Source organism: Neophocaena asiaeorientalis, unplaced genomic scaffold, assembly GCF_003031525.2.
Source record: "Neophocaena asiaeorientalis asiaeorientalis breed wild unplaced genomic scaffold, Neophocaena_asiaeorientalis_V1.1 scaffold388, whole genome shotgun sequence".
NCBI lineage: Eukaryota > Metazoa > Chordata > Mammalia > Artiodactyla > Phocoenidae > Neophocaena > Neophocaena asiaeorientalis.
The window spans coordinates 395,463-413,414 of NW_020172738.1; the positions used below are offsets into that span (position 1 = coordinate 395,463).

General features: G+C 42.2%; 2 protein-coding genes across 4 annotated transcripts in view; both read right to left on the reverse strand.

Moving 5' to 3' along the window:
- SNORC (secondary ossification center associated regulator of chondrocyte maturation) overlaps positions 1 to 4,368 on the reverse strand; it is a 14,175-nt gene extending 9,807 nt beyond the window's left edge. The window contains exon 1 of the mRNA XM_024740522.1: positions 4,262 to 4,368. The gene's annotated coding sequence lies outside the window, so the exon portion shown is untranslated. The remainder of the gene's footprint in view (positions 1 to 4,261) is intronic.
- Positions 4,369 to 4,465: 97 nt separating this feature from the next.
- GIGYF2 (GRB10 interacting GYF protein 2) overlaps positions 4,466 to 17,952 on the reverse strand; it is a 124,220-nt gene continuing 110,733 nt past the window's right edge. For all 3 annotated transcript variants that reach the window (XM_024740517.1, XM_024740515.1, XM_024740516.1), the window contains 7 exons: positions 17,661 to 17,783; positions 14,745 to 14,954; positions 14,404 to 14,609; positions 13,088 to 13,242; positions 11,395 to 11,579; positions 10,461 to 10,608; positions 4,466 to 6,291 (listed from right to left, as the gene is read on the reverse strand). In XM_024740517.1, coding sequence (XP_024596285.1) covers positions 6,224 to 6,291; positions 10,461 to 10,608; positions 11,395 to 11,579; positions 13,088 to 13,242; positions 14,404 to 14,609; positions 14,745 to 14,954; positions 17,661 to 17,783 — 1,095 coding nt within the window. In that variant the 3' untranslated portion in view covers positions 4,466 to 6,223. The remainder of the gene's footprint in view (positions 6,292 to 10,460; positions 10,609 to 11,394; positions 11,580 to 13,087; positions 13,243 to 14,403; positions 14,610 to 14,744; positions 14,955 to 17,660; positions 17,784 to 17,952) is intronic.

Sequence of the window (17,952 nt, forward strand, 5' to 3'; positions counted from 1 at the left end):
TGTCTCTGTGTGTGTGTATATATATATATATATATATATAAAATAAAATTTAGTCGTTAAGATACTAATTATCCAGGTGAGACTGTAAGTGAATTGGAGATATTAGTATCACCTAGAAAAGGATATGATGGCTGACCATTAGCTAAGGTATTAGTGATTTCCCTAGTTACTGATCCTTCAGTAATCTTACCTTCCTACTCTTCCAACGCCAATTCTTTTTTCTCCCCTGCCCTCCGCCCGCATTTCTTTTGACTGAATATTTAGGACGGTTTCTGATTCATGATGGGACCCTGACCTGCTTAGGGCTTAACTTGACGTTGTCAAAAGAAGTCCGAAAATCCAAGTCAGTGACTCGTTCCCTTAACTCAGGCTCACCGTGCCTTACATTTTGACCTGGGTCTGGTTTAGTAAAACCATAACGGGTATTTGTCAAAGACTCACACTAAAACACAAGTGCTAAATCTGCAAACCCCAAGTGTCAGCAATATGCCGCAAAGATGCACACACAGATCACACTTGCACATATGCACTCAGGAGGTGAGAGCTGAAGGAAACCTCCCAGATCAGCTAGGCCAGTAGCTCCCCACTCAAGCTGCCCGTTTAGGATCACTTAGGGCACCTAAAAAATAATTTCCAGTGCTGGGCCCCACCCTAAATAAGAAACCATGGGACATGGGGCTCAGGGACTGATTTTTGTTTCAAGTTCATCATTTGATCTGGGCCAACCCCCTCATCTGACAGGCAAGGAAACAGACCCAGAGACAGGACAGGAAGGACAGGTTAATAACGAAGCTGGTACTAACATCCAGTCTCCTGGAACCCATGCCACATTGCCTCCCTGAGGGCTACTTCTTTACACTGATTTGCAGATGTCTAAGAGGGCGGCTGCCCATTTTTAATACGTTCCATTGCACCTACACGTGAGCCCACAAACTCCCTTCTCTCTTGCAAAATGGCCTACAAATATTTATCAAGCCTGTATGTGCTGGGCATTGCACTATGCAATTACATTTTAAGTTACTGATCACAGCTACCTCACAGTTCCCATTTCACAGATGGGGAAATAAATACTTGCCTAAAGGAGATAGCAGGATCAACTTGCAAATCTGACAGCTTGACTCCAGTGCCCCCATCCACAAAACCACTCATAGGTTCATGCCACAGGGTACCTTTAAAAACACACACGCTCACACACACACCAAAAACCTAGATTCTGTATAGAATTGGGGGTTGCTAGACACAGCAAGGTTGAGCCCTTGGAAATCACTCGTTTTCCAGCTCTGCACAAGAATGGAACAGAGCCTGTGCCGAGCCCCCTCGTCAGGGTAACCACTAGGAATCCTTTCCCATGGTGGATGTGCACAGACTCAACCATTCCAAACTCTTCCAACTTCAAAGCAGGCTAAAGAGAATGACAGTGGTAGAGGCTGCTGCCAATGTAACATCCATTCCCTGTGTTTCTTAGAAACAGAATCCCAGTGGTATTTGGGGTGGCAAACCACTCAACTAAAACCCCCAAATTTCCAGCCCTTTATTTTTTTTTGGCGGTACGCGGGGCTCTCACTGTTGTGGCCTCTCCCGTTGCGGAGCACAGGCTCCGGACGCGCAGGCTCAGCGGCCATGGCTCACGGGCCCAGCCGCTCTGTGGCATGTGGGATCTTCCCGGACCGAGGCACGAACCCGTGTCCCCTGCACCGGCAGGCGGACTCTCAACCACTGCGCCACCAGGGAAGCTCTCCAGCCTTTCTTGAACTAACTATAGTTACGTATCCACGTTCCAGTTTAAAAGACAAGATGTTTGGTAGAGCTCCCAAAAAAGCTCCTCAAGGAAGGCTGACTGAACAGGGAGGTGTGCTCCCTGAGCCTCACCCCAATCCTTCCTCCTGCCTGGAATACAGGCACGATGGTTGGTGCTCTAGCAGTCACCTTGGACCATGAGTGACCTTGAGAATGGAAGCCGCAACGAGGAGGGTAAAACAGAAAGAACCTGGGTCCCTGAGCCACACCAGCCTTGGACTGATGACCTCCAGATTTCACTTGAGAAATAAACTATCTTGTTTAAGTCACTGTTACTTTGTATCTTATTATATGCAGCCAAACCTAACAATGACCCACTGACCCTCAAGGACTACTTCTCATGCTAAAGGAGGCATTCAAAGGAGAAAACTGGCTACCAAGGGAAAATAATCCCCCACTCCTAGATTTGGGGGGACAAGTAAACAATCTTTAAGAAATGATGCCTCTGCTTAAGACCAGCTGGACTGAACTGAGTGTTGAAGCTAGAGTGAGTTCCATCCCCATGATGTCATCACTTCGCCAGCAACGAAAGGGGAGGCAACTGCAGCTTTTAGGCTGCAGGGCAGTTGCTGCAATTAGGGAAGAGCCCAGTTCTCTTCTCCTGCTTCCCAACATCTATGTGCTGTTTCTCCCATACACTGAACCATAGCAGTGTTTGTTACTTTAGCTGCAAAACATTCCCACTGACGAATCCCTGGAGGGAAACTCTTCTCTCAGGGGCTCCAGGTGCCCTTCCAGAACCAACACTACCAAAAGCTATGCGGGTCCGTCATACTCAGGGCATCTGACAATGTCTGTAAAATGATCACACATCTGGCTGCCTCAAGCTTCCCAGGCTCTCCACGGTCCCAGCAAGCACTGCGGCTTCATCAGGAATTGCCTGTGCTCACAGCCATCCTCTAGAGCGAGGCTTTTTTCTTTTTGTTCCCAAATAACCCATTAACTATGAGGCCAACTTCCGTTTGGAATGTGCTCTCAGCTGCACCTCACTCTATTTAGAACGTGCATGCCTGTTGCTCTTTTAATGAAGCTCTACCTCCCACACTGGAAGCACAGGAGAGAACTAGGTTCATTTCACATCAGAATCATACACAGACTTTTTCATTAATAATATGGAGAGGACATTTTGTATAAAACAAACTTCAATTTCTTCACCTGATCAATTTAAAATAGGGTGTAGAAAATGGCACACACACTATTTATGTGTATATATTTGTATATATGTATTATTTAAAATAAAGCCTGAAGTACCATTATCCTGAAATTAAAAAGAAAAAAATAACCCCTCAATTTAGAGCCAACGAAGAACTGAAGTTCCTTGATATATATGCATAAGCTAATTTTAAGCAGCTATTTCCCCAAAACAGCAACAACAGTATCTCTCATCCCACATGCTCTTCTATAAAGTGACCTTACCACTCATTCCATCAAGGGAGATGTTGGAGGTGACCATGTTCCCCAACCCCCTGAATCTGAAAGAGCTTGTGACTACTTTCACACAGTGTCACAGGAGTGACACTATGTGACTCGAGAGTCCAGGTCAGAAGAGGTGATGCAGCCTCTGCCCGGTTCTCTGGGGGAAGCCAACTGCCAAAGAAGTCCACCTACCCTGAAGCTGCCATGCTGGAGAGGGCACAAGTAGTTCCTCCAGCCACCAGCCCAGGTGAGCTCTGCGGCAATAGCCAGCGTCAACTGCTATTCACACGAGTGAGCCCTCGCGCCCCCCAACCTATCAAACCTTCCCAAGATCGCAGCCCCAGCTGACCTCCGACCATAACCAGAGGAGACACCATGGAAGAACCGCCCAGCTGAGCCCTCCCCCCAGAGTCCTGACTCATAAAATTACCAATAAAATGCAAGGGTTGCTGTAAGCCAGTTTGCGGGTAATTTGTTATGTAGCAGCAGTAACCAGAACACCGACTACCTTGGGGAAAGTATCCATAATCAAACGACCTTGTCTGGGTATGTTTTTTAAATCTCTGACTTAAAACAACTGGAAGCAAACAGTGTACAAAACAAATACTTTAAAACTCAGGAAGAGTTTAGATAACCTGCAAGTAAGTCCACAGAAAGCGGTGAGAAGAGGCTGCTCGCAGTGAGAGTGAGCAAATGAGGATGTGAAAACGGGTAGAACGGAGACAGAGACAAACATCCTTAGGGAACAGTGGTTGCCTTCCACCATGTGGGAAATTCCTCAGGTAGAAGCAATGCTCCTGGTTAAGCTAATGGAATGTTCCATGGCTAAAACGACGTTGCTCCCTGAAGTCTGCCTACCCCTCCCCCAAATGTTGTGTTTTATTTTTAAATTTCCCCTGAACAAGCATACAATAGAATCTAGCTTGGAAGGTGTGGGCAGGCTCTGGAGGGGGCACCTTCAGGGGTGTGTGTCTGTGTTGTGAGGACAGGAGACGATCTGCAGGTCAGCAGAAAGGGGCAGAGGAGGAAAGACGTTTAATCAACTTACCCACGTTTACCTTGACCTCTACATTCTCAAATACAGAACCAAGTCAGCATTCCATAGCCTGCCAGAGAAAGCCACAGCTGCGTCCATGTCTTGGGTGCTCACTTGTCTGGAGCTTTTCCATGGTGCCAAGAAGATGGTTTGGTGGAAAACTCAGCCTTGACACGGGTGAGTACAAGAAGTGTACCCAGATAAAGCACCACCAGGTTTTATTTAAGCTCCTTTTTATTTTCCTCCACACTGGCAAAAGTTCCGAGGGAGCTTAAAGTTTTGTAAACATTTTAACTATCCCTCTCCCCACCCCCCACTTTTGAATTTACAAAGCCAAGGAGAGCAGGAGCCCCAATTTTTAATGGTTCCCCATCTCCTCATGCTATTTGATCCAAAAACTATGTACAAGTCTGTAGCAGTCTCTGTATAGTTATTGTACATGTTTAAGAGGGAGGGAGGCAAAAAGGGACAAGGAGAATGGGGATCCAAAAGAATAAAAACAGAAACCCAAATATAATCATCCAAAACCAAACTGCTCTCAGAGCAACTCCAGCCTTCTTCGGGCAATGATGACAGAAAGAAAAGGCGCTCTACCAGGAGCCACCCGAACCACAGCACTTCTTGCACAGGGGCGGACGGTCCAAAGGCTCCAGACCAAAGTGTGATTGGCAATTCCAGGTGATGTTCTGTGGGGGGTTGGCAGAGGCAGGAAGAGTATTGTTTATAAATAGGGCTTGAATACATTTATATCTGAAGTGAAGGGGTATTACGAGGCCACAACCAGAACCAGGCTTCTCTCTCCTGTTCTCTCCCATCCCCTCCATCCCACTGCAATCTCCTGTATAGTGGTTTCCATGGATGAAGGTCTTAAAAGATGGTCAGGTTTTGTATGTTCTTTTTTCAGAAAAGGCAAGCAACTTGCCATTCCAGAATCTTTAAACAAAACCTTTCGGGGCCACAGCAAGACACACACGCAATGCTCTGAGGAAGCAGATGAAATTCCGGGCTTTTATCAGAAGCAGAAGTTTATCCCTATCCAAAATGAAATTACACATATTCATACATATGGTAAAGATCCTAACTGCCTCTTAAACGAGACAAATTTTCAGCAGAAAGGCCCAAAACAAACTGGTCCTAGTCCTCTGAAGTAAAAATATTTATGGGAAAAAATCCGTTTTTGTAAGAAAGAAAAATTAAAAATAAGTCCCTCTCCCAGGCCACAGGGCTTCCTTTGTCCAATCAGGTTGGAGTATGCCAGGGGAGAAGTCAGCTTGCTTGGAAGTCACTATCTAATGAAGAAAAAACAAGAATCCTTTCTCTGAAAGGATGCTCAGAAAGAAGAGGCGAGGGGTGTGCGACATCAAACCAATCAATCTAAACTCATCCCACTCAGGGCCTCTTTGATGCGATCCCAGAGTTAGCAGCGGCAATGCAACCTTCAGACTGGAAGAGCTCTCACTGTCTCTGTCGGACACTCAAATCACAGTCCATGGGCGTTTTTGTTGCTGGCCAATGTCTGTTACCATTAACTCTCTTCATGATTGCACCAGTCAGACCCCATGCCCATTTTTTTTGGGGGGGGGAGAAGGAGAAGAAAAACAAAATAGAAGGAAAAAAGTGACAAGAGAAAGTAAATTGCTATTGGCAGATCCCAACACACTTTCTGGGAGACAGTAGGTGAAATCACGGCACAGTAAACACGTCTGCCCAAAATCAGCCTTGTTGGGGAGTAATCCCAACTGCCACCCCCAACACACAGGGTCTGGTCCACTTATCTACAGTCTGAGATGCTCACCAACAAAAATGGTTTAAAGAATCTTGGACACAAAGGGCTGGAAGAAAAAGCCTGAGATGATCGGTTCTGTGATTTGTTGCAGTGATAAAGAGTATATGGTGAGTAAGTGTCGTGTCCAAAGGTGCAGAATCCATGGTCAGCAGAGAAAAGAGGGAAGGCCAGTCCGCTCTGGCAGGTGCTCAGTAGTCATCCAAAGTCTCGATTTCACCCATATTGAGTCGCTCCGATGAAGCATTGACTGAAAACCCTGCAGGGAAAAATTGGCAACGAGTGACTGACCACACCCAGACAACCATGCGGCTCAAATTCTAGGCAGGCAGCTGGAATTTTAGTCTCCTGTTTTTGAGCACACAAATAGGGATACTAAAAGGAGGGAGAAGAAAGGATAAAAGTCAATGTCATGTTTTTTTTGCCCTTCCAATTAGACATTCTATTTTTATATGTTTTATCTTAAGGTTCTGATATAATTTAATTAGGGAGGAAACACACACACACACACACACACATAAACCCAGCACCACTGCTTAAAAAGAACTGCAAACCACTGCCTTAGAGAGTCCCGAGTAGAGCCTGGGTTGTAAGTGTGTTTTAAGGGCCAGGCTGGCTAGGGGGGGGAAGTTCATTCAGAAGGTGTACCTTAAAAGAATGGGGCAGGGGGAGGACAGGAGTAACACACTAAGTACTTTGTAACCACTCGACCAAATGACTGTGAAATGTGAGTGGGAGTAACACTATTGGGTTGGCCAAAAATTTCGTTCGGGTTTTTCCATAAGATGTTATAGAAAAACCCAAATGAACTTTTTGGCCAACCCAATACTTCAGCCCCATTCGCTATCGGGAATACTTTGGGTCCAAAACTTTGTCAAAGTTCTGGTCAAGAGATTTTGCCTTCAGTGGTAGGAGGCTCCAGGGAAGACCCACTACAAGATCCTTAGAGCCCTCAGATGTTCTTCCTATCACAGAGCAGACGGCACAAAAACATTAAACTACTTTATTCGACTCAATCTACTCTAAGTAGACCAGCAAAGGCAAGGATTTCATTTAGCAATATTAACTGACTGAAATGCAATCTGGTTTAGAAAAAGCAGTACTAGCACAGCCACTGAAGGCAACAGGCAGCACTTACAAACACTACTGAGGTTTGGAAACCTAATGCCATCAGCCACATGTAATTTTTCAATGAACTCCATGATCAGAGATTGATAAAAAGTACTATTAACAGGGCCTCTTTGAAATGAGTGATTCTCAGAAAGCTTTCAGTTCATCCACCCTAAATGAAATCCCAAACTGTTTCAGCTGCTATTTGAATATCAAAAAGTAAACAGGCGATGCTCTCCAGTCTAAAGGCGGTTCTGTTAATATTGAGTTTTCTGCCCCCTCCTTTTTGTTCTTTAATGTTCAAATTTTCAAATACACATTTTAAATGTACCAATAATAAACAAAAAAATGCCTTACATAATAAAAATAGCTTAATTACATTACATTCTTGATTCCAAAATATCATGACTTGAAAAAATAAACACGCCTATTTATTAACCAAGGAAGCTGTGGTACAAGCTGCTTACAAGGCCTCCTACTGGGAGAGGCTAGGATTCCAAATCGCAACCTGAGTTCTACCCCTCAACTGTGTTCCTATAACCTGCAAGATTTTTTTCCCTTGAAAATAATGAAAGGCTTAGTGTTCATATTTGAAAATAACAGTTAATTAGGTAAGTGTAAAAACCTAAAGACCAAATTGTTTATGAAATGAACTATTACTCTATTCCGAAGCAGGTTGTTCTCTGGCTTCACATGTGTCTCAAGAACAAATGAAATGTGATAAGAACAATAATGAGCCACATGAAATAAAAGTGGGAATGTAACAAAAACACAAACTAAACAATTTTAGTCATACAAAGACAGGAAGGGAAAAGAAGCCTGGGGCCAAACACAGTTAAGTATTCGCTGCTATAATATGACGATTACCGATTACCGGGCTGGGCTTTTAGCAGACATGGTCTCATTTACCTGTCCAAAAAACCAGTAAAGAGGGCACGTCTCCTCCCCACTGGACAGAAGGGGGAGCTCTGGGATATAATGAGACCCCATGCAATACAAATGAGGATGTAAGCCCAATATGCCCAGCTCTAAAGACTATATTAGGTTCAGAACAACAGACTCCCACTCACACAATTTCTTTAAGGTTTGGGAGACTGTTTCTATAAGGAAAGTATGACTGGTGGAAAAATGGTATTGTGTGTGTGTATTTCTCATATCCAAGTACAGGATGCTGGTTCACAATGGCACTTGGTAGCTCTAAAAACTAGAAGAAAACACAAGAGTACAATGGAGGACATGATCATTAAAATGAAGCTGGAATCTCTCTGAAGGTTTGTTTTAGAAGCAAAATTCTCTTTTGATCAATGACCACTTTCTCAATGGATACTTTGGGGTCAAATTTGAAGCTGTTTTCCCATTATGTGCATGGGGAACTTGTGACTGATGGATATTTGTTAATTTTTCTTAATCTATAAGTCAATAAAGCATATATCAATTAAAAACAATAATAAATGGATATGAGTAGGTAAGGGGCAGAAATTATCAGAGGAATTTCCAGAGGAAAGTTTAGTTGAGCAGAAATTCTCATTAAATGGTGCAAGCAAGAGCCCGTCCAAGTGAGCTTCTTCAGTATTTTGTTGAACAATTTTACTTCCCTTATATTTATTTTTTCTTCCCTTTCAAGATACATATTCCTTAAAACTCTATTCCTAGAATGACCTATGTCTCATTCCCTTGAAGGGGGATTTTTAAGTCCCTTTCTTTCTTAGGTCTATAATAGGAGATGGGGTCAGATCAGATATTTAATCCAAAAACCTTTACCTCATTTTCAGAGGAACCTTTTCCCTGAGAACCTTTTCCCCCCTCCCCCCACCAAGTACCACAGCTAAATAGCGGGGGATTCTTAGCTAGAACTCACAACCAGAACTGAAGGAACACTCTTAAATCTACATTCACCTATCTCTGTCAAAACTGGATAAAATTTTGGACTGCTCCATCCATCCTTAACATAAACTTCCAAGACATGCAGAAAAAAACAAAATTTCGCCAGACCTCTAGGTTTCCAAAGCCAGCTTACAGAGCACCGGTTCCCGAGGGCAATCCTCAAAGCTGGGTTTCTGTTACTGATATTTTGATTTCTCCAGCGCAGGAAACCTCTGAAGTATGGATACTACCAAGGGCAGAGCAATCTACCTCTTGCTGTGCTATCAGCTCTTTCATCTCTGTATCATGCCTCCTAGTCACTTCACATTCAATCTACCCAACACTTAAACACTGCATCATTCCGAATCCCTGTAAGCCTGCCCCACTTTCCAGGGCTCATCATTTTAGCAAAAGGGCAACTCTTTTCATCCGGCTGCCCAAACCTTTCCATTCTCCTTGTCCATCCCCTAAATTTCTAAAATCCATCTAACTCTCCTCTCCATCTCCACTGCCAAAACCCTATTCCAGGCCACCAGTACCTTTCATCTGGTCTATACTGCAGCCTCCTAACTTTTCTGCCTGATTTCCCAATCTGCCACCTTGGCCAATATAACCATTCTATTCCAGACAACACAGTTTTATAATAGCCTATTCTACATTCATAAATAGAGAATGATATTAATTTCATCATTGCCTGTGAGGTTGTTAGGCCAACTTAAGAAACACAGGTGGCCCATCAGCTTTGCCTATGCTGTTTACTATTCCAGACACACCATTCCCTATCCTTCCTGTCTTTCAAAGCCCCAATTCAGGTGTCACCTTTTCCCCAAGGCTGGCTGCTCTGTATGAAGACACTGGTCCTCAATGTTAGATAAGAGTAGCCATGGGTAACACAGAAGAGTGAAAACAGGACTGCTCTGAAACCCCAGCTGCACTGCTAAATGCTGTGTGACTCTGGGAAATGTCTTAAATCCTCTAGGCCTTGGTTTACTCATTGGTAAAGCTGGAACATCACCTCATAATGCAGGACAATTATGAGAATTATATTATACACACAGTGAATGTCAACAAATACTGGTTCTTTTCTGTGAACATCTGACAGGATTTATGGTCTGCTTCCACAGAAATCAGCATTTTAAATTACTTTTTCTGTTGTCCATTAGTATTATTTTCCAACTAAACTGTAAGTTTTTTTTAAAGAAATTCATATTAGATATGAAAAAAGACTTTAAAACTGAAGGCACCGCATAATGTATTACTTTTCTTACTCCCTGTGGCACATGAGGCATAGCTCCTGCACTGAGATGCCCAGTAAATACTGACTACTAACTTTGAACTGGTCAAAAACATTTATTTTTTATAAGAAGTATTTCCCTTCATGAAAAAACATTCCACCATGGGACTCACATATAATCTCCCACCAACACCCAGCTAAGACATTAGGCCTGTGCTCACCTAATAAACTGGGATCTGCTCGGACCATCTTCTGCTTTTTCTTCTTCTTGCCACTTTGTACAGCTTCAAAATTAGACTGTTGGTTGTTGCTTTGATTGGTCTGAAATACTGAATGGAGTGCACTGTGGTTCATCCCCCACACAGAGTCCTGTAAAACGAGATAGCACAACTGAGGTTACATGGTGGATACAGGCTTGGCCCACTCCAAGGAAATGGTTGACCTGGGTCTCACCTTACCAAGGATGAGTTTAAAAACAGAAAGCCTACCGTGGATTCTGGTAATAGCGAAACTAAGAACAGTCCACTGAGGCATGCTTTCCCTTCCTTTAGATTCAGACATCCCACTTGAGCTCTGTCTCCACAAGGCCCGTCCTGGGAATTCCAGGTGTCCACACTGCTGTGGCAGCACAGCGGTCAAAACCTCTCCAGATATACATGGACTCTGTATCATCCACTAGGACTGGCTCTTTGGCAATCCACACCTCTCACCTACTCAAAGCGGAAGGTTCCTTTGCTCTCCGGGGCCCATCAACAATGTGTGAAATGTATGACAGGTTATAGTACTGTCAGTACTGGGTACCAGTGGATCCTGAGCAGCAGAGAGCTAACATTTGTAAGTTTTAACTATTTAAAACCAAATTTATGGTCTATGCCAAGTTGGAATTTGCAATTTGACAGAGGCACTTATATGAACCAAGAACAATGGGGCTGATACCCCTAACAGAGAATGAATGGCTATATTTGCTAATTGGGAAATTCACAAAGGTCTCTGGACACTGAATTTGAAAATATCAAGTCCACCATGTTTTAAAAGGTTCCGGTCACGTGATGTACAAAAATGGGAACATTGTTCTAATTTTCACTTCTCTGGCTGCTCAACATTTCAAGACACGAACACTCACAAGGGCACTGCACTCCCTCTGCTGCCTCATACCTGCTGCTGCGGCGGCGGCTGTTGCTGCTGCGGCTGCCGCTGGCTGGCTTTCTGTTTGGCGCGGCGCTCGAGGAACTGCTTGGCAAACTCCTTGGCCTCAGAGGTATCTCCTAAATAGGCCCTAATGTAATCATGGACCTCATAAGGAGATTCTACTTCTTTCAGGAAAGAAACAAATGTGGGAACTGTAATATGAGAGGAAACAAGACATAAAGAGTAACAATGAAATATCACACAGAAGAGATCAGTTTCAGTTTTTAATATATTTTAACACCCAATACAGACATTAATGATGGAGACTTGAAAGGCATGTAGCTATTCTGTTAAATATTCTTCAGTCTCCTCTGGAGTAGCAGTGGGGGGGACCCACTATCACTGCAATGCCCCAAATCATGTGAAATAGCACAGAGACAAAGTACCATGCATGTTTAGTTTCACTAAACGTTATTTTGGTAGAAACTAAAAGTCATGTTGATCGAAACAACTGTTTGTCTAAGGCTAAAGTCATTTGGGGATTCATTTCTTTTTTCCTTAAATTCAATCAGTATTTATTAAGTGTGATAATGTGGGCAGGCACCACAACAGATACTGAAGATATAGGCATAGCCTCCTTTCACTTCACTGAGATATCCTAAGTTTACAAGAAAAACGGAACACGAAGCAGTGTGGTGCAGGAGAAAAGCACAAGTATCAGAGTTAGACAGACATGGGTTTAAAACCTGATTCTGAAATTTGCTGACTGTGTGACCTTGATGAGTTACTTAACCATTCTGAGCCTCCGTTTCCTAATTTATAAAATGGGGATAACATCACCTACACTGTAAACGTATGTCATAAAATTACTGCAAAAATTAGATACCTAGGATAACACATGTTAACCCCTAGAAAGTGCCTAGTACATGGCAGGTGCTTAATGGATGGTAGCCACTGCTATTTTTCACTACTCTTTTCTCTGGCTCGAGCGGACCATTAGCTATTGTTACAATGCTACAAAGGAACCCTTCAATTCCTTTACTGCTCTGTTTTTAAAAGATTCTTGGTTTTAGAAAAGACATCAGAGGTGGACTAGTTCAACAAAGCCCATGAGTTATGGGAATCCCTTCCACACCAAGCTGGAGGGTAAGGGAAAGACTCACTTCCATGTAAGGCTGATAATTCTTCTTTGTGAACAACTAACAATTAGCAAGTTTTTCTTCAAATTGAGCTGAAATCTTTTCACTTGCATACATTATGGGTCTTAGCTTTATCCTACACAAAATAAGTCTACTTGCTCTGTCACATGATTCCCACCCCTGCCCCCAAAGGCAGGAAGGGAAAAACCTCACATCACCTCAGACTTCTCTTGCCCAGGCTGACCTCTGTCCCCACTATAACAGTTACTCTCCTTTGTCCATCTGGCAATGCCCCCCATAAAATGAGCAGTATGGAACTATGACCTCTTCTGCTCTGTACATCATAAGACAGCCTAAGATAGCATCTACTTTTTGGTAACCACTGATAACCTATTTCAGCATAGTATTATAGAACTTTTCTATAATACTATTAAAGAGTCAAGTTCCTATGGTAGGTGCAGGACTTGACCTCCATCAGATTTCACCTCCTGAGTGCTGGCCCATCATCATTCCAATTTTCTAACTCTTTGTGGGTCCTGCTCTGCCATTCCACATGCTGGGTTTCCCTCCCCAATTCTTACCATCCAAGTTATTTGCCGTATTAAGGGCATGAAGCATCTGTTCACACCACTGGGTAAATCCATCTTGGGCTTTATTTACTCCCTGAAAGAGCTTCAGCAATTTTTCTTCTTCTTCTACTTTCTTATTCTGCCGGTTAGACACACCTACAGATTTACTAAAGCAAAACAATAGGGCGATATTATATTCCCAGAAACTGTTACTATATGATTATACTCTAACACCATAAATAGACAATGTCTTGGCAACACTGGATGGCTGTCCAGCAATCCAATTCTTGGCTCCAAAAATGAAAACAAACAACAACAACAAACCCGAAACAAAAAAACTGAAATACTGGGGGTGGGGTGGGGAGGGGTTACTCAATACCCCTTAAAATCTAGCCTCAGTTAATACATTCTAGTTTGTGAATACAGGGCTTCTTTTCAGAGAAATTATTAAATGCTCCCCTATGTGTCCTTCAGTAAGACTTTAAATTTTGCTAAGCCTCAGTTTCCTCATCTGTAAAATGGTACTAATACTTCTTTGGGTTATCAAAAGGAATAATGATACTATATGCAAAGGCCTAGAGCACAGTGCCTGGCAAAAATGCTCAATAAACTGACATTTAGTGTCCTATTCGTAACACATTAAGCCCTCAATCAAGAAGAAATATTCTGACAACACTACCATTTATTAAGTAGTTACTATGTGCCAGGCACTTTACTAACTACTTCACATGTATTCATTTAACCTTTAGAACCACACCCATGAAGTTATTATCTTCATTTTACAGATGAGGGAACTGAGGCTCAAAGAGGTTCCCTCTTGCCCAAGGTCACACAGCTAGTAAGTAGTAGTGCTGGGATTTGAGTTGGTGTATTTAACATTAAAACCCATGTTCGTTCAATAAAACTGTATACTAAGGAAAGAAAGATGAATGTAAAATGTAACTAATTTATCATAAAAATAAAATGGCTTTAGTGTTTGTAATACTCATAGTATAAGTAACTTAAAAATATAAATTTAGAGAAAAACGCTAAAATCTAGAGAATACCTTGGTGAAATATTCCACAGCAATAACAAAAATATTAAGTGGTTACCATGTGACAGGCAATGGACTAAGTGTCCAGCAACCAAAGGAGCTCCTAGTATAATACAGATGTGTTTCCACAGGGAAGAAAAGCAATCATCAAACTATGACCTCATGTGGTAGGATACAGGTGAAAATAAGTAAAAACTAAATAACTACCTTTCTCTGGCCACCCCATATCCTACTCCCCACACGCCGCTTCCCCCAACCCACCAAAGAGCATAGGTTGATCATTTTGAGCCCTACCTGAGACTGGCGTTGTTTTTATTTTTGTTTGTTGAATTCCTGGGTCCCACCTCTTTCACTGCATCATCCCAGAATCCCATGTTGGAATTTTTAGTGTCAGCATTACTCCAGATACTACTGACTAGGTCAGATGCCCACTGGTTAGGGGGACCAGCATTTATAGAGCCCCAGACAGAATTCCCAAGGCTGGTGTGCAGGTTGGAATGCTGTTAAAGAAAAGGAGACAAATAATTACAGTTAACAATATTAAAAAGATAAAAAGGGAGTCCACAAAAGTTAGGAAAGATAACTTAACTTATAACACCAGCCCATACAGTGACTGCTTAGGAAAATGAACCCACCGGATTATTCCGGGCTCTGCTGGGTTGCTGGTGCTGCTGCTGCTGCTGCTGCTGCTTCTGCATTTGCCTGGCTTCTTCCTGTTGTATCTCCAGAAGGGACTTTGCAGTACCTGCGGGCTTGCTGACATTCCCCCACCCTGAGAGTTTCTGCTGTTGCTGCTGTTGCTGCTGCTGGAGAGCTTTCATCAATTCCCTCTGCTGGCGCCTCTGCTGCAGGCACAGAAACAGAAGGCAACTCAGGATTCCGTTGTTTAAAAAAATAGTTACAAATGTCCAGTATACTAAATGGAATGTAAATACATAGCAGCTACATGAAATTAAACACCATGACAGAGTTAACTCCTCTACTGCAAATAAAGACGTAAACTGCCAGAAGTACTAACAGGAGAATAAAAAGAAATTAAGAATTACTTCTTAAAAATTAAGTAGGGCTTTTGGTTAAGCATAAAAATGAAATATATGTTTACTTCCAAAGCCCTACCAAAATGACAGAAAAAATTTTTTTTCTAAAGCATAAACCTTAAGGACAAAGAGAATAAAATAGACTTTAAAAGCTGGAAAGCAGGCAGATAAAGACAGCCAATATAACAGACCCAGTAAGTTGAAACCTAAGTAAAGGAAGCTCAGAAACAGGCCAATTCACAAAGAAAGCTAAGGAATTAGAGGTAGAGGTATCTCACATAGAAGAAGACAGGCTGAAGGTCTGTAAAAAGCAGCACGGAGACCCTGACTACCTCCCCAACCCAAAGCAGTTAACAGCTATCCCTCTCTCCCCAGAAGAAAATTAAAACTTTCCTTTTTAAAGAGGCTGAACCAGATTAGCGGATTAGTCTATAGGAAAGCTGACCCAGGACAAGAGAATACACCTACAGATACCAACAGATGGTGGGACTCCAACAGAACAGACCATTACAGAGACCATTACGGAAAAGCCCAGCAAGGTGCTGTATATACCAGAACCTCCAAACAGCTTTTCTGTGCCTTATTCCTAAATATGAATGAATAGCCCAGGATCAACAAACACTTGACAGAGCTTCTAAGATGAAAGCCAAAGACCAATTCAAACAAAATTCTGTGGAAACAGAAACAAGACAAGGGAAAATAGGAGCTAGCTTTTTAAAATGCTATCAGTAAGTAATATTTTTAGAGGTAAGGTAGTGCAGTCAGTAAAACAAGAATAAGAGGCTATAAAAAGAAACACTTAGAGTAACAACATATGGACTCAGAACTTCAAAATAAGAGAACATACATTAGAAGTTCAACAGAAGGACTGAAAGATAGGACTGAAGAAATACCCCATCAGAAAAGATAAGAGATGGAAAGCAGGAGAGAAAACCAAAATCAGTCCAGGAGGGCAACATGCAGATGACAAGAATTTGAGAAAAACAGAGCACCTGTGCAGCAAGCTAAGCGCGTTCAGATCTGAACAGATTACAGGGTCCTGGAAAGGACACCTCCAGGGAAAGAATGAAACAGAACTGTCATAGGTTTTCCCTATGCGAGAAATATGTATGGAGTGGCATTTTATACCTTTTGAAGAGTGTAGGAAGACTTAACAGTTCAAAGAAAATTAATCAAATAAAAACACAAGGCAATAATTAACTTCTAAATGACAAAAAAAATATGAACAAGAAAAGACCTGTGATTTCAACTCTGATGACCACTATTATTATTTTTAAGCAGAGACCAAAATTACTGGAACAATTTCTAGCCTTGAAGGGGGAAGATATACTCTGCTCTGCATTCAGCTGTTAAACTTTTAGAAAAGAGAGATGATTTCAGAGAAAGTTCAGTCAATTTTTTTTCTTTTAAGAGGGTGGGAAATAAGGTAATTTTTTAAGGTGAAGCAACATTTTAACCTACTGGATGACATCATGCACACTACATGGTAAACTTGTACAGACAATTCCCGGGGCCTTTAGTGAACCACACCACCGAGACCAGAATGACAGCTTGCATTCGTGAACAACTTGACCGCTCTGCCTCAAATTATATCCACATAAATCACTTTCTTCAAGACTCTGCTACCTCATGCCACCTTTTCAGAGAGGCCTTCCCAGATAGCACTACCTAAAACTAGACAATCACTACTACCACCAATACTATCCCCAACTCCCAACCCTCTCTCTATGCCTCTCCTCACTTTATTGTTCTTTCTGACACATATTGCCCTCTAGAACTCCATGTTTTACTTAATTTTTATTGTCCATGTCCCCTCAACCAAAGGCAAGCTTTATGAAGGCAGAGAATTTTGTCTGTTTTAGACTCAGCTATATCCCCAGACTAAAACTGTAACTGAGTAGCAACTATGTAATGGACAGATGGATGGATGGGTGGGTGAATACGGCACCTAATGGCATGCTGAGCCAAACCATTTTCCTTATTTTCTCTCTTCTATCAAGAACTGTGTTCTGCTGCCCCCTCCTCAGCCCCTTTCACTCTTTTGTATCCTTCCTATCCTAATGAGGAACTAACTGTAGGATATAGACTTACAGGCAGAGAGGCGTTATTTCTGTCATACTTTAAGTTTTTCTAGGTTAGCCAGAAAACCCAATACCCTTTAGGGAAAAAAGTATTCTACATTCTAAGCATCAAATTTACAAAAGGATAGCTGCACAAAACTCACCCCCAATTTTGAAACACCCAAGTAACTTTTATTTATGAGCTATTCTCTCAAGAGCTACGGTTAAAATGTTTAAGGTAACTGAACATTTATGTACCCAATCTTAATGTTATTCCTATGAGATCCTTCATACTTGCTAGAGACCATATTACAGGATAAAGAGGTGAATAACACATATCCAATTCAGACACACAGCAGTTCTGACAATAATAGTTATCTTTAGTAGCCACTCATCCATCATGCACACTAGCTATTCACTGATTGTCTAGATCACTGTTACTTTTAAAATTTACCTCCTCTCGAAGTTGCCGTTCTCGTTCCTCTTCTAGTTTTTGGATTTCAGCCAATGATAGCGTTGCCTGGGACTGACATGCTGTCGTATTGGACTGCTGGCCCCATGTTGAAGAAGAGGGAAGCTAACAAAAAAGGAAGGCAAACGAGTTCATGAGGAAATAGGTACAGGAAACAAAGGGGCAATAATGCATTAAGTACAGCCAGAACATTCATGTTTCTTTCAACTCCATTTATAACAATTCAAATTTCCTTCTTCAATCCTTTTACATACTACTCTCCCAGCTGGTCTGC